This window comes from Oncorhynchus nerka, linkage group LG4, assembly GCF_034236695.1.
Source record: "Oncorhynchus nerka isolate Pitt River linkage group LG4, Oner_Uvic_2.0, whole genome shotgun sequence".
Lineage (NCBI taxonomy): Eukaryota > Metazoa > Chordata > Actinopteri > Salmoniformes > Salmonidae > Oncorhynchus > Oncorhynchus nerka.
In genome coordinates, this window is record NC_088399.1 from 30,477,797 (window position 1) to 30,505,504 (window position 27,708).

At 49.5% G+C, this 27,708-nt stretch overlaps 1 protein-coding gene across 1 annotated transcript in view; it reads right to left on the reverse strand.

Annotated features, from left to right (window-relative positions):
* The window catches only part of bcr (BCR activator of RhoGEF and GTPase), a 197,454-nt gene that overhangs the window by 39,532 nt on the left and 130,214 nt on the right, over positions 1 to 27,708 (reverse strand). Inside the window, exons 3-8 of the mRNA XM_065017443.1 lie at positions 21,031 to 21,135; positions 20,715 to 20,900; positions 16,945 to 17,052; positions 10,592 to 10,652; positions 10,266 to 10,318; positions 9,978 to 10,118 (exon numbers count right to left, since the gene is read on the reverse strand). Coding sequence (XP_064873515.1) covers positions 9,978 to 10,118; positions 10,266 to 10,318; positions 10,592 to 10,652; positions 16,945 to 17,052; positions 20,715 to 20,900; positions 21,031 to 21,135 — 654 coding nt within the window. The remainder of the gene's footprint in view (positions 1 to 9,977; positions 10,119 to 10,265; positions 10,319 to 10,591; positions 10,653 to 16,944; positions 17,053 to 20,714; positions 20,901 to 21,030; positions 21,136 to 27,708) is intronic.

A 27,708-nucleotide genomic window follows, 5' to 3' on the forward strand; every position in this document is an offset into this window, starting at 1 on the left:
AGACAGAGAAAGAGGGAGAGACAGAGAAAGAGAGAGACAGAGACAGAGAGAGACAGAGAAGAGGAGACAGAGACAGAGGGAGAGACAGAGAAGAGGGAGAGACAGAGAAGAGGGAGAGACAGAGAAGAGAGGAGAAGAGAGAGACAGAGAAGAGAGAGAGAGAGAGAGAGAGAGAGAGAGAGACAGAGAAGAGGGAGAGACAGATAAGAGGGAGAGACAGAGAAGAGGGAGAGACAGATAAGAGAGGAGAGACAGAAGAGAGGGAGAGACAGAGAAGAGAGAGAGACAGAGAAGAGGGAGAGACAGAAGAGAGTGAGACAGATAAGAGGGAGAGACAGAGAAGAGGGAGAGACAGAGAAGAGGGAGAGACAGATAAGAGGAGAGACAGATAAGAGGGAGAGACAGAGAGAGAGACAGAGAAGAGAGAGACAGAGAGGGAGAGACAGAAGAGAGAGAGACCGAGAGAGGGAGAGACAGAGAAGAGGGAGAGACAGAGAAGAGGGAGAGACAGAGAAGAGAGAGACAGAGAGAGACAGAGACAGATAAGAGGGAGAGACAGAGAAGAGGGAGAGACAGAGAAGAGGGAGAGACAGAGAAGAGAGAGAGACAGAGAAGAGGGAGAGACAGAGAAGAGAGACAGAGAAGAGAGAGAGACAGAGAAGAGGGAGAGAGACAGAGAAGAGACAGAGAAGAGAGAGAGAGAGACAGAGAAGAGGGAGAGACATAAAAATAAAAGAGGGAGAGACAGAGAAGAGTGAGAGACAGAGAAGAGTGAGAGACAGAGAAGAGTGAGAGACAGAGAAGAGAGAGAGACAGAGAAGAGGGAGAGACAGAGAAGAGGGAGAGAGAGAAGAGTGAGAGATAGGGGAGAGGGAGAGACAGAGAAGAGGGAGAGACAGAGAAGAGGGAGAGACAGAGAAGAGGGAGAGAGAGAGAGAGAGAAGAGGGGGAGACAGAGAAGAGGGAGAGACAGAGAAGAGGGAGAGACAGAGAAGAGAGAGACAGAGAAGAGGGAGAGACAGAGAAGAGGGAGAGACAGAGGAGAGTGAGAGACAGAGAAGAGGGAGAGACAGAGAAGAGGGAGAGACAGAAAAGAGGGAGAGACAGAGAAGAGAGAGACAGAGAAGAGAGAGAGACAGAGAAGAGGGAGAGACAGAGAAGAGAGAGAGAGAGAAGAGAGAGAGAGACAGAGAAGAGGGAGAGACAGAGAAGAGGGAGAGACAGAGAAGAGAGAGACAGAGAAGAGAGAGAGACAGAGAAGAGGAGAGACAGAGAAGAGAGAGAGACAGAGAAGAGGGAGAGACAGAGAAGAGGGAGAGACAGAGAAGAGAGAGACAGAGAAGAGAGAGAGACAGAGAAGAGGGAGAGACAGAGAAGAGAGAGAGACAGAGAAGAGAGACTGACAGAGAAGAGAGAGAGACAGAGAAGAGGGAGAGACAGAGAAGAGAGAGAGACAGATAAGAGGGAGAGACAGAGAAGAGGGAGAGACAGAGAAGAGGGAGAGACAGAGAAGAGGGAGAGACAGAGAAGAGAGAGAGACAGAGAAGAGAGAGAGACAGAGAAGAGGGAGAGACAGAGAAGAGGGAGAGACAGAGAAGAGAGAGAGAGAGAAGAGAGAGACAGAGAAGAGAGAGAGACAGAGAAGAGGGAGAGACAGAGAAGAGGGAGAGACAGATAAGAGGGAGAGACAAAGAGGGAGAGACAGAGAAGAGAGAGAGACAGAGAAGAGAGAGAGACAGAGAAGAGGGAGAGACAGAGAAGAGAGAGAGACCGATAAGAGGGAGAGACAGAGAAGAGGGAGAGACAGAGAAGAGGGAGAGACAGAGAAGTGGGAGAGACAGAGAAGAGAGAGAGACAGAGAAGAGGGAGAGACAGAGAAGAGAGAGACAGAGAAGAGAGAGAGACAGAGAAGAGGGAGAGAGATAGAGAAGAGAGACAGAGAGAGACAGAGAAGAGGGAGAGACATAAAAATAAAAGAGGGAGAGACAGAGAAGAGTGAGAGACAGAGAAGAGTGAGAGACAGAGAAGAGTGAGAGACAGAGAAGAGAGAGAGACAGAGAAGAGGGAGAGACAGATAAGAGGGAGAGAGAGAAGAGGGAGAGACAGAGAAGAGGGAGAGACAGAGAAGAGAGAGAGACAGAGAAGTGGGAGAGACAGAGAAGAGAGAGAGACAGAGAAGAGGGAGAGACAGAGACGAGAGAGACAGGACAGAGAAGAGAGAGAGACAGAGAAGAGGGAGAGAGACAGAGAAGAGACAGAGAAGAGAGACAGAGAGAGACAGAGAAGAGGGAGAGACATAAAAATAAAAGAGGGAGAGACAGAGAAGAGTGAGAGACAGAGAAGAGTGAGAGACAGAGAAGAGGGAGAGACAGAGAAGAGGGAGAGACAGAGAAGAGAGAGACAGAGAAGAGAGAGAGACAGAGAAGAGGGAGAGACAGAGAAGAGAGAGAGACAGAGAAGAGAGAGAGACAGAGAAGAGGGAGAGACAGAGAAGAGGGAGAGACAGAGAAGAGGGAGAGACAGAGAAGAGAGAGAGACAGATAAGAGGGAGAGACAGAGAAGAGGGAGAGACAGAGAAGAGGGAGAGACAGAGAAGAGAGAGAGACAGAGAAGAGGGAGAGACAGAGAAGAGAGAGACAGAGAAGAGAGAGACAGAGAAGAGGGAGAGAGACAGAGAAGAGGGAGAGACAGAGAAGAGAAAGAGGGAGAGACAGAAGAGGGAGAGACAGAGAAGAGGGAGAGATAGAGAGACAGAAAGAGAGATAGAGAGACAGAAAGAGAGAGAGACAGAAAGAGAGACAAAAGAGAGACTGAGAGAAAGAGACACAGAGACAGATAGAGAAAGAAGAGAGAGAGAGAGACAGAGAGAGAGACAGAAAGAGAGAAAGAATATGACAAAATGTAAAAAATATTAAACAATTAGAGTGTCATTTATCCAAATGTGAAACCCTTATGCAAGGTTTCAAAGACCTCTCTGATGAGGATAGGCAACCCGTCCTGTTGGGGAAGGACACAGAGAGCTGTGGGTTGGTAGCACACTACATTACTGCCTGCCACAAGATGAGGGACAGTGTCTGACAGACCAATCAACCTGCACATGTCCTCTACTGTATGTTTATTGTTATTGTTCAATGTATGGTTTTTGACCCTTGGTTATTGTTGTTACTGTTGTCCCGTTGACAAAGTAAGCTTTGGCAATATGTACATTGTTACGTCATGACAATAAATCAAATTTAATTGAGAGAGACAGAGACAGAGAGACTTCAGATGCAGCCAGGCTAATTAGCATTTTAATTAGGCATCTTCTGTTCGGCCCCAACCTTCTACAACCACAATATGGCTGGCCAAGGCCCCTGGGGGCCACTTGTGCTGCGCTCCTCCTGCACACCTCCACTAAACACACGCTGACAGTCTCATATGTACGCTGTTGAAATGGTCCCCTCATTCTACACTATACCGGAGCATCATCAAACCACTACTCATCTAGGGCAGCATCTGTTATCATAACATGCTGACAGTTTCACACTGGAACAAACTGTTAACAATCCCAAACATGGCATCAAAACTCATTAGTCTCCCCACTCCAAGGCCTAGATTCAATCAGATCAAGCGCTAACCGGCGATAGCCGACACCCTCATAGCTGATGTTTTGGTGGTGTCTGAGGTGCTACTGCGTTGGAGCTGTCCAATCGGTGAGCAGCTACTCCTGATCATTGTCACGAAGCCACACCTGTCCCACTCGCGTTAGAAGTTCAGAAGAAGAAAGTGTAGGCGATATAGAAATAATGCTGCTCACATTCCAGTGTTCCAACTTGTAAACAAGGCTGCATGGGATTTCTCTTAATGCAACTCTGTGCAGCCAATGGCAATATCCGCTTTAGGTAGAATACCAGGAGCCGCTTGTGGATTTGACAGCTCTAACGCAGTTCCACCTCTGACACCGCCAAAACAACCACAATGAGGATGTTGGCTAAAGAGGATCTGATTGAAAACAGCTCTAAAACAAACTCTCACTTCTTAATGAAAGCGCAATCTAGTCCAAAGCCCAGACCACCCTCTTCACCACCGCTTTGATGTCCTCCCATCAGGTCGGAGATAACGGACAATGAAATGTCGCGCTGTGCGCTTCGGGAGGAGTTTCATCACTGGGATAATCACTATAATAAACAACTGTATGAAGCTTCCCTCTATGGGCAAGTGGTGGTACTGTAAATGTCTGACTTGTTCGTTTCTTGCTGCGTTTTATATTTGTTTTATGTATTCATGTGTGAATTGTGCTGAACGATTCTGATTCTGATACCTCTACCCAAACCTCAGCTCCTGTCTATCCCTGCTCCAGATCAGTAACCTCTGCCCCTGTCACCACAACCCTTCTCCCTGACCACAACCCTTCTCCCTGTCACCACAACCCTTCTCCCTGACCACAACCCTTCTCCCTGTCACCACAACCCTTCTCCCTGACCACAACCCTTCTCCCTGACCACAACCCTTCTCCCTGACCACAACCCTTCTCCCTGACCACAACCCTTCTCCCTGTCATCACAATCCTTCTCCCTGACCACAACCCTTCTCCCTGACCACAACCCTTCTCCCTGACCACAACCCTTCTCCCTGACCACAACCATTCTCCCTATCATCGCAACCCATCTCCCTATCATCACAACCCATCTCCCTATCATCGCAACCCTTCTCCCTGTCATCACAGCCCTTCTCCCTATCATCACAGCCCTTCTCCCTGTCATCACAATCCTTCTCCCTATCATCACAACCCTTCTCCCTATCATCACAACCCTTCTCCCTGTCATCACAATCCTTCTCCCTATCATCGCAACCCTTCTCCCTATCATCACAACCCTTCTCCCTGTCATCACAACCCTTCTCCCTCTCATCACAACCCTTCTCCCTGTCATCACAACCATTTTCCCTATCATCGCAACCCTTCTCCCTATCATCACAACCCTTCTCCCTGTCATCGCAACCCTTCTCCCTATCGTCACAACCCATCTCCCTATCATCCCAACCCTTCTCCCTATCATCGCAACCCTTCTCCCTATCATCACAACCCATCTCCCTGTCATCACAACCCTTCTCCCTCTCATCACAACCCTTCTCCCTGTCATCACAACCATTTTCCCTATCATCGCAACCCAACTCCCTATCATCGCAACCCTTCTCCCTGTCATCACAACCCATCTCCCTATCATCACAACCCATCTCCCTATCATCACAACCCTTCTACCTATCATCGCAACCCATCTCCCTATCATCACAACCCTTCTCCCTGTCATCACAGCCCTTCTCCCTGTCATCGCAACCCTTCTCCCTATCATCACAACCCTTCTCCCTATCATCACAACCCTTCTCCCTATCATCACAGCCCTTCTCCCTCTCATCGCAACCCTTCTCCCTATCATCGCAACCCTTCTCCCTGTCATCACAACCATTTTCCCTATCATCGCAACCCATCTCCCTATCATCGCAACCCTTCTCCCTGTCATCACAACCCATCTCCCTATCATCACAACCCATCTCCCTATCATCACAACCCTTCTACCTATCATCGCAACCCATCTCCCTATCATCACAACCCTTCTCCCTGTCATCACAACCCTTCTACCTATCATCGCAACCCATCTCCCTATCATCACAACCCTTCTCCCTGTCATCACAGCCCTTCTCCCTGTCATCGCAACCCTTCTCCCTATCATCACAACCCTTCTCCCTATCATCACAACCCTTCTCCCTATCATCACAGCCCTTCTCCCTCTCATCGCAACCCTTCTCCCTATCATCGCAACCCTTCTCCCTGTCATCACAACCATTTTCCCTATCATCGCAACCCATCTCCCTATCATCGCAACCCTTCTCCCTGTCATCACAACCCATCTCCCTATCATCACAACCCATCTCCCTATCATCACAACCCTTCTACCTATCATCGCAACCCATCTCCCTATCATCACAACCCTTCTCCCTGTCATCACAGCCCTTCTCCCTGTCATCGCAACCCTTCTCCCTATCATCACAACCCTTCTCCCTATCATCTCAACCCTTCTCCCTATCATCACAACCCTTCTCCCTGTCATCACAGCCCTTCTCCCTCTCATCGCAACCCTTCACCCTATCATCGCAACCCAACTCCCTATCATCGCAACCCTTCTCCCTGTCATCACAACCCATCTCCCTATCATCACAACCCATCTCCCTATCATCACAACCCTTCTACCCCAACCCATCTCCCTATCATCACAACCCTTCTCCCTGTCATCACAGCCCTTCTCCCTGTCATCGCAACCCTTCTCCCTATCATCACAACCCTTCTCCCTATCATCACAACCCTTCTCCTATCATCACAGCCCTTCTCCCTCTCATCGCAACCCTTCTCCCTATCATCGCAACCCTTCTCCCTGTCATCACAACCATTTTCCCTATCATCGCAACCCATCTCCCTATCATCGCAAGCCCCTTCTCCCTGTCATCACAACCCATCTCCCTATCATCACAACCCATCTCCCTATCATCACAACCCTTCTACCTATCATCGCAACCCATCTCCCTATCATCACAACCCTTCTCCCTGTCATCACAGCCCTTCTCCCTGTCATCGCAACCCTTCTCCCTATCATCACAACCCTTCTCCCTATCATCACAACCCTTCTCCCTATCATCACAACCCTTCTCCCTGTCATCACAGCCCTTCTCCCTCTCATCGCAACCCTTCTCCCTATCATCGCAACCCTTCTCCCTATCATCACAACCCTTCTCCCTGTCATCACAACCCTTCTCCCTCTCATCACAACCCATCTCCCTATCATCACAACCCATCTCCCTATCATCACAACCCATCTCCCTATCATCCCAACCCTTCTCCCTATCATCGCAACCCTTCTCCCTGTCATCACAACCATTTTCCCTATCATCACAACCCTTCTCCCTGTCATCACAGCCCTTCTCCCTGTCATCGCAACCCTTCTCCCTATCATCACAACCATTTTCCCTATCATCGCAACCCTTCTCCCTGTCATCACAACCATTTTCCCTATCATCACAACCCTTCTCCCTATCATCGCAACCCTTCTCCCTGTCATCACAACCATTTTCCCTATCATCGCAACCCATCTCCCTATCATCACAACCATTTTCCCTATCATCGCAACCCTTCTCCCTGTCATCGCAACCCTTCTCCCTGTCATCACAACCATTTTCCCTATCATCGCAACCCATCTCCCTATCATCACAACCATTTTCCCTATCATCGCAACCCTTCTCCCTATCATCACAACCATTTTCCCTATCATCGCAACCCTTCTCCCTATCATCACAACCCTTCTCCCTATCATCGCAACCCTTCTCCCTGTCATCACAACCATTTTCCCTATCATCACAACCCTTCTCCCTATCATCGCAACCATTTTCCCTATCATCGCAACCCTTCTCCCTGTCATCACAACCATTTTCCCTATCATCACAACCCTTCTCCCTATCATCGCAACCCTTCTCCCTGTCATCACAACCATTTTCCCTATCATCACAACCCTTCTCCCTATCATCACAACCCTTCTCCCTATCATCACAACCCTTCTCCCTGTCATCACAACCCATCTCCCTATCATCGCAACCCATCTCCCTATCATCACAACCCTTCTCCCTATCATCGCAACCCTTCTCCCTATCATCACAACCCTTCTCCCTATCATCACAACCCTTCTCCCTGTCATCACAACCCTTCTCCCTATCATCACAACCCTTCTCCCTATCATCACAACCCTTCTCCCTATCATCGCAACCATTTTCCCTATCATCGCAACCCTTCTCCCTATCATCACAACCCTTCTCCCTATCATCGCAACCCTTCTCCCTATCATCACAACCCTTCTCCCTATCATCGCAACCCTTCTCCCTGTCATTACAACCATTTTCCCTATCATCGCAACCCATCTCCCTATCATCACAACCATTTTCCCTATCATCGCAACCCTTCTCCCTATCATCACAACCCTTCTCCCTGTCATCGCAACCCATCTCCCTATCATCGCAACCCTTCTCCCTGTCATCGCAACCCTTCTCCCTATCATCACAACCCTTCTCCCTATCATCGCAACCCTTCTCCCTGTCATCGCAACCATTTTCCCTATCATCACAACCCTTCTCCCTGTCATCCCAACCCTTCTCCCTATCATCACAACCCTTCTCCCTGTCATCCCAACCCATCTCCCTATCATCGCAACCCATCTCCCTATCATCGCAACCATTTTCCCTGTCATATGAACCCATCTCCCTATCATCGCAACCCTTCTCCCTATCATCACAACCATTTTCCCTGTCATATCAACCCTTCTTCCTGTCATCACAACCCTTCTCCCTGACCACAACCCCACTACTAGCTCTGATTAACCTCTGATCCGGTCTGAAACAGAGCTAACAACAGGATCACTGCTATTTTGACTTAGTCCTCGACAGCTTTCACTGTTTGTGGGACCGATGCACTGGAGGTCTTGTCACTTAAGCATTCTCCGGAGTAGCCGATGATTGTGGACTAAAGGCTGAAGTAGCATCGTGTCACCGGGGAACGATAATGACCGGGCGTTCCTGTAAGACTGGAGATATCCCAAGTCGACTGTTTCTGCATCCCAAATGGCAACATATTCCCTATATAGCCCACTACCCTATGGGCCTTGGTCAAAAGTAGTGCAATTTAAAGGGAGCAGGGTGCCATTTGGCATGCATCCTATATTTGTGTATATGTAACATAGTAGGGTAAAGCACACACACACCCCAGGAATATTCTCACACACTAGCTAATGCACAATATAATGAGGCCATTGATTTCCATGCACTCGTTTCATGTATCCATTATCAATATTTGATGATCAGTGTGGTCTGGGCAGACAGAGTTGCAAATGGGGATATGGGGGTAGGGGGCGGGTAAGAGGGGTGATGATGGGGTGCAGTAATGACCCCCCCCATGTTCAGAGAGAGGAGCCTCATCATGAATATTTAATATGAACTCTCCCAGTCAGAGAGACGGGGCTCGTTATGGGGCATTACATGTCACGCCAGCTGTCAATAAACTGACATCCATTAATGTACCACTCCCACCTGGGTCGGCAGCCTCTAGGGGGAAGATGTGGGGTTGTACCACTCCCACCCGGGTCGGCAGTCTCTAGGGGGAAGATGTGGGGTTGTACCACTCCCAACCGGGTGGGCAGCCTCTAGGGGAAGATGTGGGGTTGTACCACTCCCACCGGGTGGGCAGCCTCTAGGGGGAAGATGTGGGGTTGTACCACTCCCACCCGGGTCGGCAGTCTCTAGGGGGAAGATGTGGGGTTGTACCACTCCCACCCGGGTCGGCAGCCTCTAGGGGGAAGATGTGGGGTTGTACCACTCCCACCCGGGTCGGCAGCCTCTAGGGGGAAGATGTGGGGTTGTACCACTCCCACCCGGGTCGGCAGCCTCTAGGGGGAAGATGTGGGGTTGTACCACTCCCACCCGGGTCGGCAGCCTCTAGGGGGAAGATGTGGGGTTGGAGGGATGGAGATCCAGCACAGAGAGCAAACAGTAGGCTTCCTAATAGGCATGCGCAGGGGATTCTGTATTATTACCATATTTGGGCATAGATTGAGTTTGACACCGTATTAGATCGACTACCGGGTCGTTGTCAGGGCAGGGCAAGGTCAATCTACCAGTGTTGAGTTACTGATCAATGACGTAATACCATACCCTCAGCATAGACCTAGAATTATATAACGGTCCCACTTCTACCCTATGGCCCAAAGCCAAATCAGATAAAGTTCTGCAACAGTCTATTGATTAAGAACATCCAACAACACAAAAATACAGCAGAGCTCTGGATCCATATTCATAAAGCATCTCAGAATTAGAGTGCTGATCAAGGATCAGGTGCCCACTGTCCATGGAATCGTATTTGTTTATTACCGAAAAAGCCCAAACTATCCCTGATCAGCATTGCTCCTCACCTCTCCCTTCTTGACAGTCATGGACTGGCGTCTGGGCGTGGTCTCCTCGTTGATGCTAGACAGGAAGTTCTGGGAGATGCGGAGTGCGTCCTGGAGCAGGGGGTGGTCTGGGTGGCTGGAGGGCGTGTGCTTCAGCAGGTCCTACAGGCACACCCACAGACACACGGTTACCGTGTGTTACAGAGACAGAGTTTAAACATCCTGAGGTGTGAGGTTCACAGAGTTACCAAAATAGCAGGAGAATAAACAAAAAGCAAGCTGTGTGTTTGGGGGCTGCCTTATACTCACATGCAGTACCAGGGTGCTACGAGTAACTCTGTCCACTGGTTTGTACAGGAGAGCTGTGGGAGAGAAAGGAGAGACATCAGCATGAGCTACAACACAGCCCCTCCAACTGGGTCAGAGCACTATGACATGACACTAGTCAAATAAGTGCTGTCACTAAAAATGAGCCAGTCTATTTTTCTGTGGCAGTGATTTAGTCTGAATCCCAAATAGTAGCCTATTCCCTATATAGTGCACTACTTTTGACCAGAGTAGTCAGAAGTATAGGACTATATAGGGTGCCATTTTAGACAGAATGTAAATGTTCAGTTATACTGTTGGCTACTTACTCTCCAGAGAGTTCTTGGCTGACTGATCCTTCAAGTCCTTGGTGCTCCTCACCTTGAGGTTCTGTCGGGACAGTGGGCAACATTACACAGAGGAAAACTTGATGCTGATCAACATACAACCAATATGGTGCTGGCAAATGATAATAACAGCCTGGCCCCTTGGCTTGATGTAGTGCTTCATGTCTTATAGTCTGTCCCAAATGGCACAGTATTCCCTATATATAGTAGTGCACTACTTCTGATCAGAACCCTGCGGGTCTTGGTCAAAAGTAGTACACTATAAATGGAATAGGGTGCCATTTGGGATGCAAGGGCCCAGCAGTAATGAGACAGACACACTCTCCTCAGCCTAACTCCTAATTCAACCTATCCTGCACCCAATAAGCCATCGTCAGCATTTTTTACACAGCCACATTCAGATTGCAGAGAGACATGCATCATTACATATCCCATTAAAAACACTAAATGATTGATTCTCTGCCTTAAATCCAGTCACCATCTTAAAGGGACACTTCAGGATGTTGGAAATGAGGCCATGTTATCTACTTCCCCAGAGTCAGATGAACTCCTGGATGAAAAAGTTGTTTATTTGTGTGCAGTTTGAAGGAAGTTGGTAACTAATGCTAGCGCTATTGCTAACTAGCGCAATAACTGGAAGTCCATATAATCTGCTAGCAAGTCAGTTAAGAACAAATTCTTATTTTACAATGACGGCTAAGAACAGTGGGTTAACTGCCTTGTTCAGGGGCGGAAGGACAGATTTTGACCTTGTCAGCTCGGGGATTCCATTTAGCAACCTTTCGGTTACTGGCCCAACGCTCTAACCACTAGGCTTCCTGCCGCCAACATCCCGAAGTATCCCGTTAATGTTCACCGGTGGCTTTGGCACAAGATTTTACGTACCAGCGGTCGTGACTACATACAGACTTTACATACAGACTTTACAAACAGACTTTACATACAGACTTTAGTCCAAAATATCTGTCCAAAATAAGCCCTTGAAAAAACTGCTAGTCAAGAGATCGTAGTGAAATTGAAATTGGATTATTTAACACATTCACACCTGTAGCCTGATAGGCAATGAGGCGTTTCACCACGTGTAACCCCAGCTTCGTACATCATCGTCTAAACTGTTTCTCCTTGCCTTGGCATTATGCTTCTCTGTTCAGGCAATTACACTTCCTGTCTGAGAGAGACGTTCTTCCACTAGCATGGCTGGGCCCTTCAGGCTACTGTAAAGCTCTGTTTTGTGGTTAAATTAATATATTAGCCTGTCATGGTTCATCTGCACATAGGTAAGATTGAGTGCACTTCCATACTCCAGGGTTTCTAACACTGGCCGCCGGGGACTCAACCAGAAACCCAAGAAAATATTACCCACCACCTCCCTCTGCATTGGTTCCACATCACTGCAGAACACACAGATCGCAGACACACAGGCAGGCAGGCAAAACAGTATAATAATAATACAATTCAAGTGTGTTCTAATGGCAATCAGAGGCGTCATGCCCATAGGGGGCAGAATGACACAGGCCCCCTCAGATTTGATTTGATTTTAACTGCCGGTGATGGGAAGGACTCACAGGAGGTATATCTATAAATTGTATCAAGCTATGTAGCATACAGATTCCTTCTTGATTAATAAATCAAATGTAAATGTTTTGTTGTTTCTATGTAGTACTAGCCACGTAGATATTGTATGAAGTTGGCTTTAGCGAGCCAGCTAGATAGGTTCCCAATCTCCCAACTAGCTACCAAGCCATTTCAGGTTAGAGTAACTTATCTAACTATCTTAGCTGACATGCCTACTGGCAAGGTTGCTAGATTTTAGAAAAGTAAGCAATTACTAAATGTACTGAATAAGACTCACATTCCTTTCAATCTTTTACGCAGGTTTTAGCAGAGATGCAGAGAAGCATATTTAGGGTCGCAGTTGTACTAAACTCCTAAGGCTTAAAAGTTCTTCAAGAATCAATTTGCATCATCCATCAAAATGACAATTGAACAGGTAATGTGGTATGCTTAGATAACCTATGGAGAAAAAAAAATAGAATTAGGCATAATGATTATGGCTCTAGACTGCAGGAAAATGCTGTTTCAGGTGTTTGAAAAATGCTAAATTCTCCACCATCCATCCATCTATCCATCCACACGTACTTCATGCCCCCTCTAAAATAATGGGTTCATGACACCCCTGAGGGCAATGGTTGTGAAATTGTGTGGGTGGTGGCGGTGAAGGGGTTTGTGGGTAAAACAAATAGAATAAAGCTGTTGAGTTTGATACCCCACTGTCCTCTTTACACGAGTAGATGTGAAATGTTCTCCCAACGATTTTCCCTGTGTGCTTAATGGCCCACTTTCACAGTCTCCAACCATCCTCTCTGTCTGTCTCTCTACGCAGCGTGGCAGAGTGACCTGGGGCTGGGCCACAAAGCCGCTTCCTAAGAGCTGGAGAAAGAGCTACTTTCCTCAGGAGGAGAGAGCTTGAAGAGAAACATTTATTTTCAAGCTGTCACTTTGAGGATGTGGGAGGCTGAGTGTGTTCATATACTGTTAGTGGAGGGATGTTTCTTCCTTCCCACCCATATCCCATCACCCCATTTCCAAAAAAAGAGGTGTACCCCCTAGCCCCCATAGTCAAGATGAAAGGACAAAACCTATCCAGACCAGTAGTCAATACCTCCTTGCTTCCATACCTCCCCCACTCGCTCCCTTCCTCCTTCTCTCACCTCCATGTCCCCTGTCCTCCCATACCTCACTGTCTCCTCTCTTCCCTCCCTCACCTCCCTGTCCTCCCATACCTCACTGTCTCCTCTCTTCCCTCCCTCACCTCCCTGTCCCCTGTCCTCCCATACCTCACTGTCTCCTCTCTTCCCTCCCTCACCTCCCTATCCTCCCTATCCTCCCATACCTCACTGTCTCCTCTCTTCCCTCCCTCACCTCCCTGTCCCCTGTCCTCCCATACCTCACTGTCTCCTCTCTTCCCTCCCTCACCTCCCTGTCCCCTGTCCTCCCATACCTCACTGTCTCCTCTCTTCCCTCCCTCACCTCTCTGTCCCCTGTCCTCCCATACCTCACTGTCTCCTCTCTTCCCTCCCTCACCTCCCTGTCCTCCCATACCTCACTGTCTCCTCTCTTCCCTCCCTTACCTCCCTGTCCCCTGTCCTCCCATACCTCACTGTCTCCTCTCTTCCCTCCCTCACCTCCCTGTCCTCCCATACCTCACTGTCTCCCCTCTTCCCTCCCTCACCTCCCTGTCCCCTGTCCTCCCATACCTCACTGTCTCCTCTCTTCCCTCCCTCACCTCCCTGTCCCCTGTCCTCCCATACCTCACTGTCTCCTCTCTTCCCTCCCTTACCTCCCTGTCCCCTGTCCTCCCATACCTCACTGTCTCCTCTCTTCCCTCCCTCACCTCCCTGTCCCCTGTCCTCCCATACCTCACTGTCTCCTCTCTTCCCTCCCTCACCTCTCTGTCCCCTGTCCTCCCATACCTCACTGGCTCCTCTCTTCCCTCCCTCACCTCCCTGTCCTCCCATACCTCACTGTCTCCTCTCTTCCCTCCCTCACCTCCCTGTCCTCCCATACCTCACTGTCTCCTCTCTTCCCTCCCTTACCTCCCTGTCCCCTGTCCTCCCATACCTCACTGTCTCCTCTCTTCCCTCCCTCACCTCCCTGTCCTCCCATACCTCACTGTCTCCTCTCTTCCCTCCCTCCCTCACCTCCCTGTCCCCTGTCCTCCCATACTTCACTGTCTCCTCTCTTCCCTCCCTCACCTCCCTGTCCCCTGTCCTCCCATACCTCACTGTCTCCTCTCTTCCCTCCCTTACCTCCCTGTCCCCTGTCCTCCCATACCTCACTGTCTCCTCTCTGCCCTCCCTCACCTCCCTGTCCTCCCATACCTCACTGTCTCCTCTCTTCCCTCCCATACCTCACTGTCCCCTCTCCTCCCATACCTCACTGTCTCCTCTCTTCCCTCCCTCACCTCTCTGTCCCCTCTCCTCCCATACCTCACTGTCCCCTCTCCTCCCTCACCTCTCTGTCCCCTCTCCTCCCATACCTCACTGTCCCCTCTCCTCCCTCACCTCTCTGTCCCCTCTCCTCCCATACCTCACTGTCTCCTCTCTTCCCTCCCTCACCTCTCTGTCCCCTCTCCTCCCATACCTCACTGTCTCCTCTCCTCCCATACCTCACTGTCTCCTCTCCCCCCTCCCTCACCTCTCTGTCACCTCTCCTCCCATACCTCACTGTCTCCTCTCTTCCCTCCCTCACCTCTCTGTCCCCTCTCCTCCCATACCTCACTGTCCCCTCTCCTCCCTCACCTCTCTGTCCCCTCTCCTCCCATACCTCACTGTCCCCTCTCCTCCCTCACCTCTCTGTCCCCTCTCCTCCCATACCTCACTGTCTCCTCTCCTCCCTCCCTCACCTCTCTGTCCCCTCTCCTCCCATACCTCACTGTCTCCTCTCCTCCCATACCTCACTGTCTCCTCTCCCCCTCCCTCACCTCTCTGTCACCTCTCCTCCCATACCTCACTGTCTCCTCTCCTCCCTCCCTCACCTCCCCTGTCCTCTCCTCCCATACCTCCCTCCCTCCCTCACCTCTCTGTCACCTCTCCTCCCATACCTCACTGTCTCCTCTCCTCCCTCCCTCACCTCCCTGTCCTCTCCTCCCATACCTCCCTCCCTCCCTCACCTCCCTGTCCCCTCTCCTCCAATACCTCACTGTCTCCTCTCCTCCCTCCCTCACCTCCCTGTCCCCTCTCCTCACTCCCTCCCTACCTCACCTCCCTGTCCCCCCTCCTCCTCCCTCCTCCCTCCCTCCCCTCTCCCTCCCTCCCTCCCTCCCTCCTTCACCTCCCTGTCCCCACTCCTCCCTCACCTCCCTGTCCCCTCTCCTCCCATACCTCCCTCCTCCCTCCCACCCTTCCTCCCTCACCTCACTGTCCCCTCTCCTCCCATACCTCCCTGTCCCCTCTCCTCCCATACCTCCCTGTCCCCTCTCCTCCCATACCTCCCTGTCCCCTCTCCTCCCATACATCCCTGTCCCCTCTCCTCCCATACATCCCTGTCCCCTCTCCTCCCATACCTCCCTGTCCCCACTCCTCCCATACCTCCCTGTCCCCTCTCCTCCCATACCTCCCTGTCCCCTCTCCTCCCATACATACCTGTCCCCTCTCCTCCCATACCTCCCCGTCCCCTCTCCTCCCATACCTCCCCGTCCCCTCTCCTCCCATACCTCCCTGTCTCCTTCCCTCCCATACCTCTCCGTCTCTTCTTCTCCCTCCCTCCTTCCCTCACCTCCCATACCTCCCTGTCTCCTCTCCCCTCCTCCCTCACCTCCCTGTCCCCTCCCTCCCTCCCTCACCTCCCATACCTCCCTGTCTCCTCTCCTCCCTCCCTCCCTCCCTCCTTCCCTCACCTCCCTGTCCCCTCTCCTCCCATACCTCCCCGTCCCCTCTCCTCCCATACCTCCCTGTCTCCTTCCCTCCCATACCTCTCTGTCTCTTCTTCTCCCTCCCTCCTTCCCTCACCTCCCATACCTCCCTGTCTCCTCTCCCCCTCACCTCCCTGTCCCCTCCCTCCCTCCCTCCCTCACCTCCCATACCTCCCTGTCTCCTCTCCTCTCCTCCCTCCCTCCCTCCTTCCCTCACCTCCCTGTCCCCACTCCTCCCATACCTCCCTGTCTCTTCTTCTCCCTCCCTCCTTCCCTCACCTCCCATACCTCCCTGTCTCCTCTCCCCCTCACTCCCTCACCTCCCTGTCCCCTCCCTCCCTCACCTCCCATACCTCCCTGTCTCCTCTCCTCTCCTCCCTCCCTTCCGCTTCTTCCCTCACCTCCCTGTCCCCACTCCTCCCATACCTCCCTGTCTCCTCCCCTCCCTCACCTCACTGTCCCCACTCCTCCCATACCTCTCCGTCTCTTCTTCTCCCTCCCTCCTTCCCCCACCTCCCATACCTCCCTGTCTCCTCTCCCCCTCACCTCCCTGTCCCCTCCCTCCCTCACCTCCCATACCTCCCTGTCTCCTCTCCCCCTCACTCCCTCACCTCCCTGTCTCCTCTCCTCCCTCCCTCCCTTCCTCCCTCCTTCCCTCACCTCCCTGTCCCCACTCCTCCCATACCTCCCTGTCTCTTCTTCTCCCTCCCTCCTTCCCTCACCTCCCATACCTCCCTGTCTCCTCTCCCCCCTCACTCCCTCACCTCCCTGTCTCCTCTCCTCACTCCCTCCCTCCTTCCCTTACCTCCCTGTCCCCACTCCTCCCATACCTCCCTGTCTCTTCTTCTCCCTCCCTCCTTCCCTCACCTCCCATACCTCCCTCCCATACCACTCCATCTACCTCTGTGCCAGTTCCCATTACCTCAGAGATTTCAGCGAACTGCGTGTTGGCCTGACAGCACTTCTCAGCCGTCTCCACAGCAACCTCGTAGTTGTCCACAAAGGCCCGGTAAACTCCCAGCTGGCTGGCCTGTCGAATGGACGGGGAGGGTGCGAGAGAGGACAAAATACAAAAGCCACATTAAAACACAGTCACCACTTTTCATAGCCCATATTTACCAAAACAGGCCTTCTGTTTGCATTTCTGTTTTGGGGGAAAGAAGGACATGTTGGCATAATCACAACATGAGAAATGACAGCTACAACCCAACAACAGAGTTCACCATAATGAGTGGAGAAAAAAAACTAAGTGTTTGGGACACAGTTCGACAGACGGGGCAATGTCATCATCGCCACAGGAAACACCAGCGTTTCCGTGGCGCAGTCCCGGCCTACGGCTGTTGCCATGGTAGCGGCGGAGTGGAGGCCTACGCTGGGGTGAGTAATGAGTGTCCTGGGTAACAGTTGCTGTAAAAACACATTTGAAAATCTCATTCAGCCGTCCTAACTCCTTGAAACTCTGCCCGTCAGTAACACTATCCATCTCCTTAGCGCTCAACTGCCCAATCCATCCTCCTGAATACAAGCCAGACAGCAATGGATGAAGAGGGGGGTAGAGTGTGTAATGACGAGAGAGGGGGCAACTGAGGCAAACGCAAAAATGTTTTACACATACACACGCACACACCAACACACGTACGAACACACACACACACACAGCTACACACACAGCACCAAGGTAGCTTAGTGTGCCCCTGAAGAATAGTCTACAAGAACACAGTGTTCAGGACACAATATGCTTCTCTACTTCACCTTCGCACTGGTCCACCTGCACCTGCTCATGAATATCTCCAGGTCATTGTACGTAGATGACAGACAGCAGGCTGCCAGCGGCTGCCAGAACCTGTTCCTAAAAACCTTCTCCTCTCTTTACTTTCTAGCATCACCTATGAGCTCATCCCATTTCCACACATTATCATCCTGGTGTGACCCCTGACCTTTACAGTATTTCCTGTCCCCTGGTGTCACGCTGAGACAATCGATTTTGTCCCACAGTCGAAAGAAACCCACGTTTTTCCAGGAGCTGCTAGAAGTTGAAGCGGTAAGCAATTTTCCTCCACCAAGCAATCCTATCCCCACTGCGTCTGAGTCCTGCCTCGGGCCAGAATAAATCTGCACCAGAGTGGACAGGAATTCAGAGCGTGACAATCCCACTATGGGCGGGGAGGAGCCGGAATGGCGGTAATAGCGCTGCAGACATGGAGCAGTTGGAGCCGTTCGACACACACAGTTGCTGGCTGGCTGTATGGTGACGTAAGATGATGAGTGTAACCGCATGGTTGGGATGCTTTTCTTATTTAGCACAGACTGGGAGGACGGTGTCATCAACAGCACAAGAATGGACTCATAACACTGTATGTCGGTGTACATATTGTATATTTTGTGTGTAAAGATGCTACAGTATTACTCTTGAAATTCCCCATTCATATGCACCTATCCTAGATAAAGAAACGTCTCCATGGTGTATTCATAGACCTGTATAAGAAACAGCAGAGAGGACTGTACCATTAGGGGGAAACAGTACAGTGTATTATTTAGCCCCATGTTGGGGCTTTAAAGGAGTGTGAGAATTCTCCTCTTGACACCCGCTCTCATAACCTGTCATTAACCTTTTTTCAGTTTCTTCTTTCTGGTAGTGATGAGCTGTTACTTTTCCTCCGGCTGCCTGTCTGTTACAGAGACTTCACAGACAGGGGGAGACAGCTCTATCAGAGAGACTCAGCCTAAATCTGCTAGCTGCTCCCCTCACCCACTCTCCCTCATCCTCTCCCCTCACCCACTCTCCTCCATCCTCTCCCCTCACCCACTCTCCTCCCTCCTCTCCCCTCTCCTCCATCCTCTCCCCTCACCCACTCTCCTCCCTCCCTCCCCTCACCCACTCACCTCCATCCTCTCCCCTCACCCACTCTCCTCCCTCCTCTCCCCTCACCCACTCTCCTCCATCCTCTCCCCTCACCCTCTCTCCTCCCTCTCCCCTCACCCACTCTCCTCCCTCCTCTCCCCTCACCCACTCTCCTCCCTCCTTTCCCCCACCCACTCTCCTCCATCCTCTCCCCTCACCCAATCTCCTCCCTCCTCTCCCCTCACCCACTCTCCTCCATCCTCTCCCCTCACCCACTCTCCTCCATCCTCTCCCCTCACCCACTCTCCTCCATCCTCTCCCCTCACCCACTCTCCTCCATCCTCTCCCCTCACCCACTCTCCTCCTCCTCTCCCCTCACCCACTATCCTCCATCCTCTCCCCTCACCCACTCTCCTCCATCCTCTCCCCTCACCCACTCTCCTCCCTCCTCTCCCCTCACCCACTCTCCTCCCTCCTTTCCCCTCACCCACTCTCCTCCATCCTCTCCCCTCACCCACTCTCCTCCCTCCTCTCTTCTCTTATCACCCTCTCTCCTCCCTCCTCCCTCCCTCTCCTCTCTTCTCCTCCTCTCTCCTCCATCCTCTCCCCTCACCCACTCTCCTCCCTCCTCTCCTCTCTTCTCCTCCTCTCTCCTCCATCCTCTCCCCTCACCCACTCTCCTCTCCTCTCCTCTCCTCTCATCCTCCATCCTCTCCCCTCACCCACCCTCCTCCCTCCTCTCCTCTCTTCTCATACTCTCTTGCTCCCCTCCTCCACCCTAAATGGCTGTCATGTAAGGAGAGTTTTCCTGCGGTGTTGGCATCTTCTTCCCCTGATGTCTGGCGAGAGGAATTGGGGGAAAGATGTATTTTGGTATGAGGGAGATAAAGAAATTGATAGAGAAAGGCAGAACGAAAAAGAGATAGAGAGAGGAACTAACGGACTGCTCCTCTACTGTAGCCTACAACCTTTGAATCCATACTGCTCCTCTTTCAACGCTTGTCTGCTGGGAGACGCAAAACGCAGCCGTTGATGCCACTGCTTATCACATAGCAGACACAGACAAGAGAGATGGAGTAGAAAAACGAACAATGAATAAATAAATGCGGAAAAGGATTCCGGCGTGTGCCGCCCTGACAGTATAACAGACAAATGAAATAGTCATTGTTCAGGCCTCCGGGGAGAGCGGGCTTTGTGAAGATAATTGGAGGGAAGAGAGAGAGAAAAGTCCCCTAACGCTCAGTGTATAGCACTATTTATAGGCTGCTTCTTAGAGACATAGAGCACACAGTGTAACATTAGTCTCAGAGCTCCCTGGGTAGAAAAGACAGCATTGTGACATTCTACTTCTTCATGTGCACTGTCCTCGTACACACAGCACTCATGATAGGCTAGACTCAGGCTCTACTTCTGCTGTGACTGCATGAGCATTAGGGGGATAAACAAGTGGTTAATTCAGGGTTAATTGACCCGTTGTGAACATGATTAAATGGGCCCAGTCAGTACAGGTTTGGCTCTGGCCTCCGTGGCAGAAGCTCTCAGGTCAGGAGGAGAGAGGCTATTCCATCTGTCCCATGAGGTTGATCAATGTGATTTGATTTAACATTTCTTCCATTCAGAGTACGGATGCTGCTGTGAGCTATGACACAGAGCCACACAGGACCACAGGCAGACTGTATAATGCATAAGGGTCCTGTGTTATTCTGAATGAGGCTCATGATGTCATGTTGCCATGCAGCCAGGTCCAGGGAGGGAGTCCTCTGTCATCCTGAGTCAGGCTCCAGGCTCCCACAGACACAGACACAGGGCAGGGCAGGGGAACACCCCAGGGATCTGTCTTATGACCTCACCTGTTTCTGGAAGAGGTCCCCCACGCGCTGGTGGTGGCTCCACTGCTGCACCCGGGGGAGCAGGCCGTCGTAGAACTCCTTGTGGACCTCGTAAAGCTCGGGCACTTTGAAGAAGATGGTCTCGATCTGGGGGATGGTCAGCACGGGCTGGGACGTGGTGGCTGCTGCCTTCAGAGGCTTCATAGGCTGAGAGAACGGGTGAGAGAGAGAGAGAGAGAGAGAGAGAGAGAGAGAGAGAGTTTGTACTGTGTGTGTACATGTATGTGATACATAGAGCATTCATGGAAAGTCCTGTGTGTGTGTTCCAGCCTCTCACCAGTAGCAGTGCCTCCAGGTGGCTGAGGTAGGTCTCCTCGCTGGCTAGGATCCCAGACAGAACCCACTTCCTCATCTCCAGGCCTTTCTCTAGGTCCAACTCCGTCTGCAACAAACACAGGAAACGACTATGAAAAATTGCACACACAAGTACTGTACAGACAATGCAAATAAAACATGACCATTAGTCTGATGACAACAAAGTAGTGGGTGGAAAGAGGATCTTTACAGGGCCTTCAGAAAGTATTTATACTCCTTGACTTATTCCACATGTTGTTGTGTTACAGCCGGAATCCAAAATGGATTCAAAAAAACACAAAACCCCATAATCACAAAGTGAAAACATGTTTTTAGAAATGTTTGCAAATTTATTGAAAAAGAAATACAAAAATATCTAATTTACAAAAGTTGGAATCACCTTAGGCAGTGATTACAGTCGTGAACCTTTCTGGGTAAGTTTCTAAGAACTTTGCACACCTGGATTGTACAATATTTGCCCATTATTATTTAGAAATTTCTTCATGCTCTGTCATATTGGTTGTTGATCATTGCTAGACAACAATTTTCAGGTCTTACTATAGATTTTCAAGCAGATTTAAGTCAAAACTGTAACTTGACCACTCAGGAACATTCACTATCTTCTTGGTAAGTCACTCCAGTGTAGATTTGTCCTTGTGTTTTAAGTTATTGTCCTGCTGAAAGGTGAATTCATCTCCCAGTGTCTGGTGGAAAGCAGACTGAACCAGGTTTTCCTCTAGGATTTTGCCTGTGCTTAGCTCCATATAGAGAGTGGTACTCAGTAATGTGTTGTATTGGATTTGCCCCAAACATAACACTTCATATTAAGGACAAAAAAGTGAAATGCTTTATCACATTTTTTGCAGTATTACTTTAGTGCCTTGTTGCAAACAGGATGCAAACCTCCCTGGTCTTTGTGGTTAAATCTGTATTTAAAATTCACTACTCGACTGATCGACTTTACAGATTATTGTATGTGTGGGGTACAGAGATGAGGTAGTCATTCAAAAATCATGTTAAACACTATTATTGCACACAGAGTGAGTCCATGCAACTTATTATGTGACTTGCTATGCACATTGTTACTCCTTAACGTAAGGCTTGCCATAAACAAAGGGGTTGAATACTTATTGACTCAAGACATCTCAGCTTTACATTTTTTATTAATTAGTAAAAATTTTGAAAAACATAATTCCACTTTGAATTCTTTTTTTTTTTTTAAATAATCATTTTTAATTCAGGCTGTAACAACAAAATGTGGAAAAGGTCAAGGGGTGTGAATACTTTCTGAGGGCACTGTAGTTAATAAACACTGTTATCTAAAATACAGGAAGCCTAGTGGTTAAGAGCATTGGGCCAGTAACCCGAAAGGCCCCTGGTTCAAATCCCCGAGTCGACTAGATATAAAATCTGTTGATGGCCTCCGTAGTGGCCTAGCGTTGTCCGGGTTAGAGAGGGTTTGGCCGGCAGGGATATCCTTGTCTCATCGCGCACTAGTGACTCCTGTGGCGTGGCGGGCCGGGCGCAGTGCGCGCTAACCAGGTCGCCAGGTGTACGGTGTTTCCTCCGACACATTGATGCGGTTGGCTTCCGGGTTGGATGTGCGTTGTGTCAAGAAGCAGTGCGGCTTGGTTGGGTTGTGTTTCAGAGGACGCACGGCTCTTGACCTTCGCTTCTCCTGAGTCCGTACGGGAGTTGCAGCGATGAGACAAGACAGTAACTACTACCAATTGGATACCATGAAAAAGGGGTAACATTTTTTTTTTTTATCTGTCAATGTGCCCTTGAGCAAGGCAATTAACCCTAATTGCTCCTGTAAATGCTGCTTTGTTTTTAAAGAAACCATTGTTCTCGCATTCTTCCAGGACAACCGAACCTCACTAGAGAGTAACAACATTCAACATACGGCCAACGGAAATCTTTGGGCCGTCTAGCCTAACCAAGGAACCTAAAATAACTGACAGTCAGTATTTCCCATGGGATGTAGGTTGGTCTCTTAAAATGGCCAAGACAGAGGACAGGCATGGCAGGAGGAGTAGCTAACCCTCAGGCTACAGGACAGAGGAGATGAGAGACAGAGAGCAGAGCAGGCCATGGCTGGGCCAGGTAGGCAGGTCCTCTCCTGGGTCTGGGATATCCAACCCAGACGTCTGGTTCAATAAGCTGAACTAAAGCTATCTGTACCCAGCTATTTCAGAGCACAACCTGGGGCTCCTTGGAAAGAGAGACACTGAGTGGAGGGAGGGAGGGGTAAACACAATGCTCCCTCAGGTATGGGGCCTCTGTCTGTCTCTATGTCTGTCTGTGTGTCTGTGTGTGTGTGTGTGTGTTTCCCCATGCCAGACGGGCACACTCCAAGGTGCCCTATATCGTCAGACAGTGAGAGAGAGAGAGTGGAAAAACTATTTATTTACAAATGCCATATGAGAAATAATAAGTCCCCACATGTAGAAATGCAGGCTGAAATGAATGACAGAATGTGATCATGTCCTGTGTGTGTGTTTAAGGGGGGGTAAATGAGCCTTAAACTCCTGCCTCTATGGCCACTGAACAGGTAGTGGAAGCAGCAGATGTCAGTAAGAGTCTCAGTGGAACTACAGGGGTCCTGATGGAATCCATTACCTAGAGGTCTGTGCTGTGGACTCCATTACCCATGTGTCTGTGCTGTGGACTCCATTACCCATATATATGTGCTGTGGACTCCATTACCCATATGTCTGTGCTGTGGACTCCATTACCCATATGTCTGTGCTGTGGACTCCATTACCCATATATCTGTGCTGTGGACTCCATTATCCATATGTCTGTGCTGTGGACTCCATTACCCATATATCTGTGATGTGGACTCCATTACCCATATGTCTGTACTGTGGACTCCATTACCCATATGTCTGTGCTGTGGACTCCATTACCCATATATCTGTGCTGTGGGCTCCATTACCCACGTGTCTGTGCTGTGGACTCCATTACCCATGTGTCTGCGCTGTGGACTCCATTACCCATATGTCTGTGCTGTGGACTCCATTACCCATATGTCTGTGCTGTGCATTGCTCTGCTTCTTGGTTCTTATACAACAAGCCGTTTCTGCTTCCGTACTAGAGGAGAGTGTTAGAAGAGAAGAGAATATGAAGCCTTTCTAAGTGACAACAGTATGTACGCGTTGGATTTTTGGAACAGCTACATGTCTGACAGGTGACAGACCACCGATCTCACCTGAAGAAGATCCACAGATTGAATCTAATATTTTTCTGATGTGCGTTGAATCTTTATGTAACCCTGGAGGCCAGACAGGGCAAAAGCCTGAGGAACACTTGATAACAGAATCAGATCAGATAAAAGTGAATGAAAGAGAAAGATGAATGTGAAACCTCTCAGAGATATAATGGGCCCAGCCAGCCCACGTTTCCATTGTGGAGGTGAGCAAGTGTGTATTCATTCATTGCTCAGCCCCAGACTCAACTCTCCTCCTCAGGGGGCCCATCGCATCTCCAGACTATCATCTTTTATTTATCGCCGTAGCAACAACTAATGAGCCCCTCTCAGAATTCAGATGTGTAGAGACTGAGGGAGTCTGGTCCTGGACCTATAACTCAGCTGATCACTCCAACACTGTGCGTGTGTGTGTGCATGCGTGCGTGTGCATGTGCATGTGGTGTGTGTGTGCGCGTGTGGTGTGTGTGTGCGTGCATGCATAGTAAACAAATCTATATGCGAAGCACCCACCCAAAGTCAGTCTACAGTAACTGTGTGTACCTTGACTTCACGTATCATTCTAAACACAAGCTAAATACCACATGGATGGATTCATGGTCACTACTGATTTGTTTAAGTAGGTCTAAGTCTAATTGCTCTGTGGAAATACACCGTAAGGCATACCAACAGTTATTATCGTGTATGTAAGCAGATGGCCTAATAACTGCGGACATTGAGAGAAACGTTCAAAGCCAGGTAGGAGGCGATCGTGGGCGGCGAAGCTCGTCTCGTTTTATATAACTCCTGTTCACTTTCATTTCTCACATTTCTTCTGAACATCAACATCATCCCTCTCGATCACTGAAGCATTAATCAGACCGTTTCTAGTCTCTCTCTCTTCTCTCTGTTCCCAAAACACTTGGTGTAATGTGAAATCTTAACATCTCTGAATAATCTTGTTCTCTAAAGGAGTGAGTTATTGTACTGTAATACTTTCCAAGACTCTGGGGGAGATAGCAGGATCAAACGGTGGTGACTCACTCTGCTGTGTGGGCGAACTGCTGAACCCGGGGGTATCAAGGACGGACGGACGGAGGGGGGGTATCAAGGACGGTGTAACGGCAGATTTCGGACCAAGATGCGCCGTGGTATGTGTCCATAATGTTTATTTTTAAAACAAACTGAACATTAAGAATACAAAAACAATAAACGATGACGTGAATAACCAAACCAAAACAGTACAGTGTGGCGACAAACACAGACACGGAAACAAACACCCACCAACCAACAGTGAAACCCAGGCTACCTAAGTATGATTATCAATCAGAGACAACTAACGACACCTGCCTCTGATTGAGAACCATACTAGGCCAAACACAGAAATAGAAAAACATAGAAACACAAAACATAGACTGCCCACCCCAACTCACTCCCTGACCATACAAAATAAAGACAAAACAAAAGAAATAAAGGTCAGAATGTGACAGACGGACATCATTGCATTTTGGAGACGACTACTGAAAAACAACAGTGTGCACAAATCTGTCTATGTGTGGTGCTGCTGTGTGGATTTTGAGTGTAATATGTTTAGCTTGCCTAGTTAAAAAAAAAGGTTAAAAAAATCTCCACAAATAAATTAAAAATATATATAAAAAATAGCTGTGGCTCTCTCTCTGCTAACACTACAGTAACAGGTTTCCTCAGGGAGTGAGCCTCTAAATACAGGAGTTTACTCAGGGAGTGGGTCTCTAAATACAGGAGTTTACTCAGGGAGTGGGTCTCTAAATACAGGAGATTACTCAGGGAGTGGGTCTCTAAATACAGGAGTTTACTCAGGGAGTGGGTCTCTAAATACAGGAGTTTACTCAGGGAGTGGGCCACTAAATACAGGAGTTTAGTCAGGGAGTGGGTCTCTAAATACAGGAGTTTACTCAGGGAGTGGGTCTCTAAATACAGGAGTTTACTCAGGGAGTGGGTCTCTAAATACATGAGTTTACTCAGGGAGTGGGCCTCTAAATACAGGAGTTTACTCAGGGAGTGGGTCTCTAAATACAGGAGTTTACTCAGGGAGTGGGTCTCTAAATACAGGAGTTTACTCAGGGAGTGGGCCTCTAAATACAGGAGTTTACTCAGGGAGTGGGTCTCTAAATACAGGAGTTTACTCAGGGAGTGGGCCTCTAAATACAGGAGTTTACTCAGGAAGTGGGTCTCTAAATACAGGAGTTTACTCAGGGAGTGGGCCTCTAAATACAGGAGTTTAGTCAGGGAGTGGGACTCTAAATACAGGAGTTTACTCAGGGAGTGGGCCTCTAAATACAGGAGTTTACTCAGGGAGTGGGCCTCTAAATACAGGAGTTTACTCAGGGAGTGAGTCTCTAAATACAGGAGTTTACTCAGGGAGTGGGCCTCTAAATACAGGAGTTTAGTCAGGGAGTGGGTCTCTAAATACAGGAGTTTACTCAGGGAGTGGGCCTCTAAATACAGGAGTTTACTCAGGGAGTGGGCCTCTAAATACAGGAGCTTACTCAGGGAGTGGGCCTCTAAATACAGGAGTTTAGTCAGGGAGTGGGACTCTAAATACAGGAGTTTGGTCAGCAAATGTCACTCAATCCCTGCAATACCAAATCCATCACACTTTGTGTACAGTGAGAGTGTGTGTGTGTCTGTGTATGCTTATTAAAACCGCCCAGGGACTCCCCATTTATTGGCAGATTCAACCATCAATCAATTTGACAAGCACTCTGTCTGCTACTGAGGCGAGGCAGGGTGGGTCACAGGCCTTACTTTATTACCACTGATGTGATTACTTCCTCCAGGAGAGAGAGACTGCAGTACAGTGATGTGATTACTTCCTCCAGGAGAGAGAGACTGCAGTACAGTGATGTGATTACTTCCTCCAGGAGAGAGAGACTGCAGTACAGTGATGTGATTACTTCCTCCAGGAGAGAGAGACTGCAGTACAGTGATGTGATTACTTCCTCCAGGAGAGAGAGACTGCAGTACAGTGATGTGATTACTTCCTCCAGGAGAGAGAGACTGCAGTACAGTGATGTGATTACTTCCTCCAGGAGAGAGACACTGCAGTACAGTGATGTGATTACTTCCTCCAGGAGAGAGAGACTGCAGTACAGTGATGTGATTACTTCCTCCAGGAGAGAGACACTGCAGTACAGTGATGTGATTACTTCCTCCAGGAGAGAGACTGCAGTACAGTGATGTGATTACTTCCTCCAGGAGAGAGAGACTGCAGTACAGTGATGTGATTACTTCCTCCAGGAGAGAGAGACTGCAGTACAGTGATGTGATTACTTCCTCCAGGAGAGAGAGACTGCAGTACACTGATGTGATTACTTCCTCCAGGAGAGAGAGACTGCAGTACAGTGATGTGATTACTTCCTCCAGAAGAGAGAGACTGCAGTACAGTGATGTGATTACTTCCTCCAGGAGAGAGACACTGCAGTACAGTGA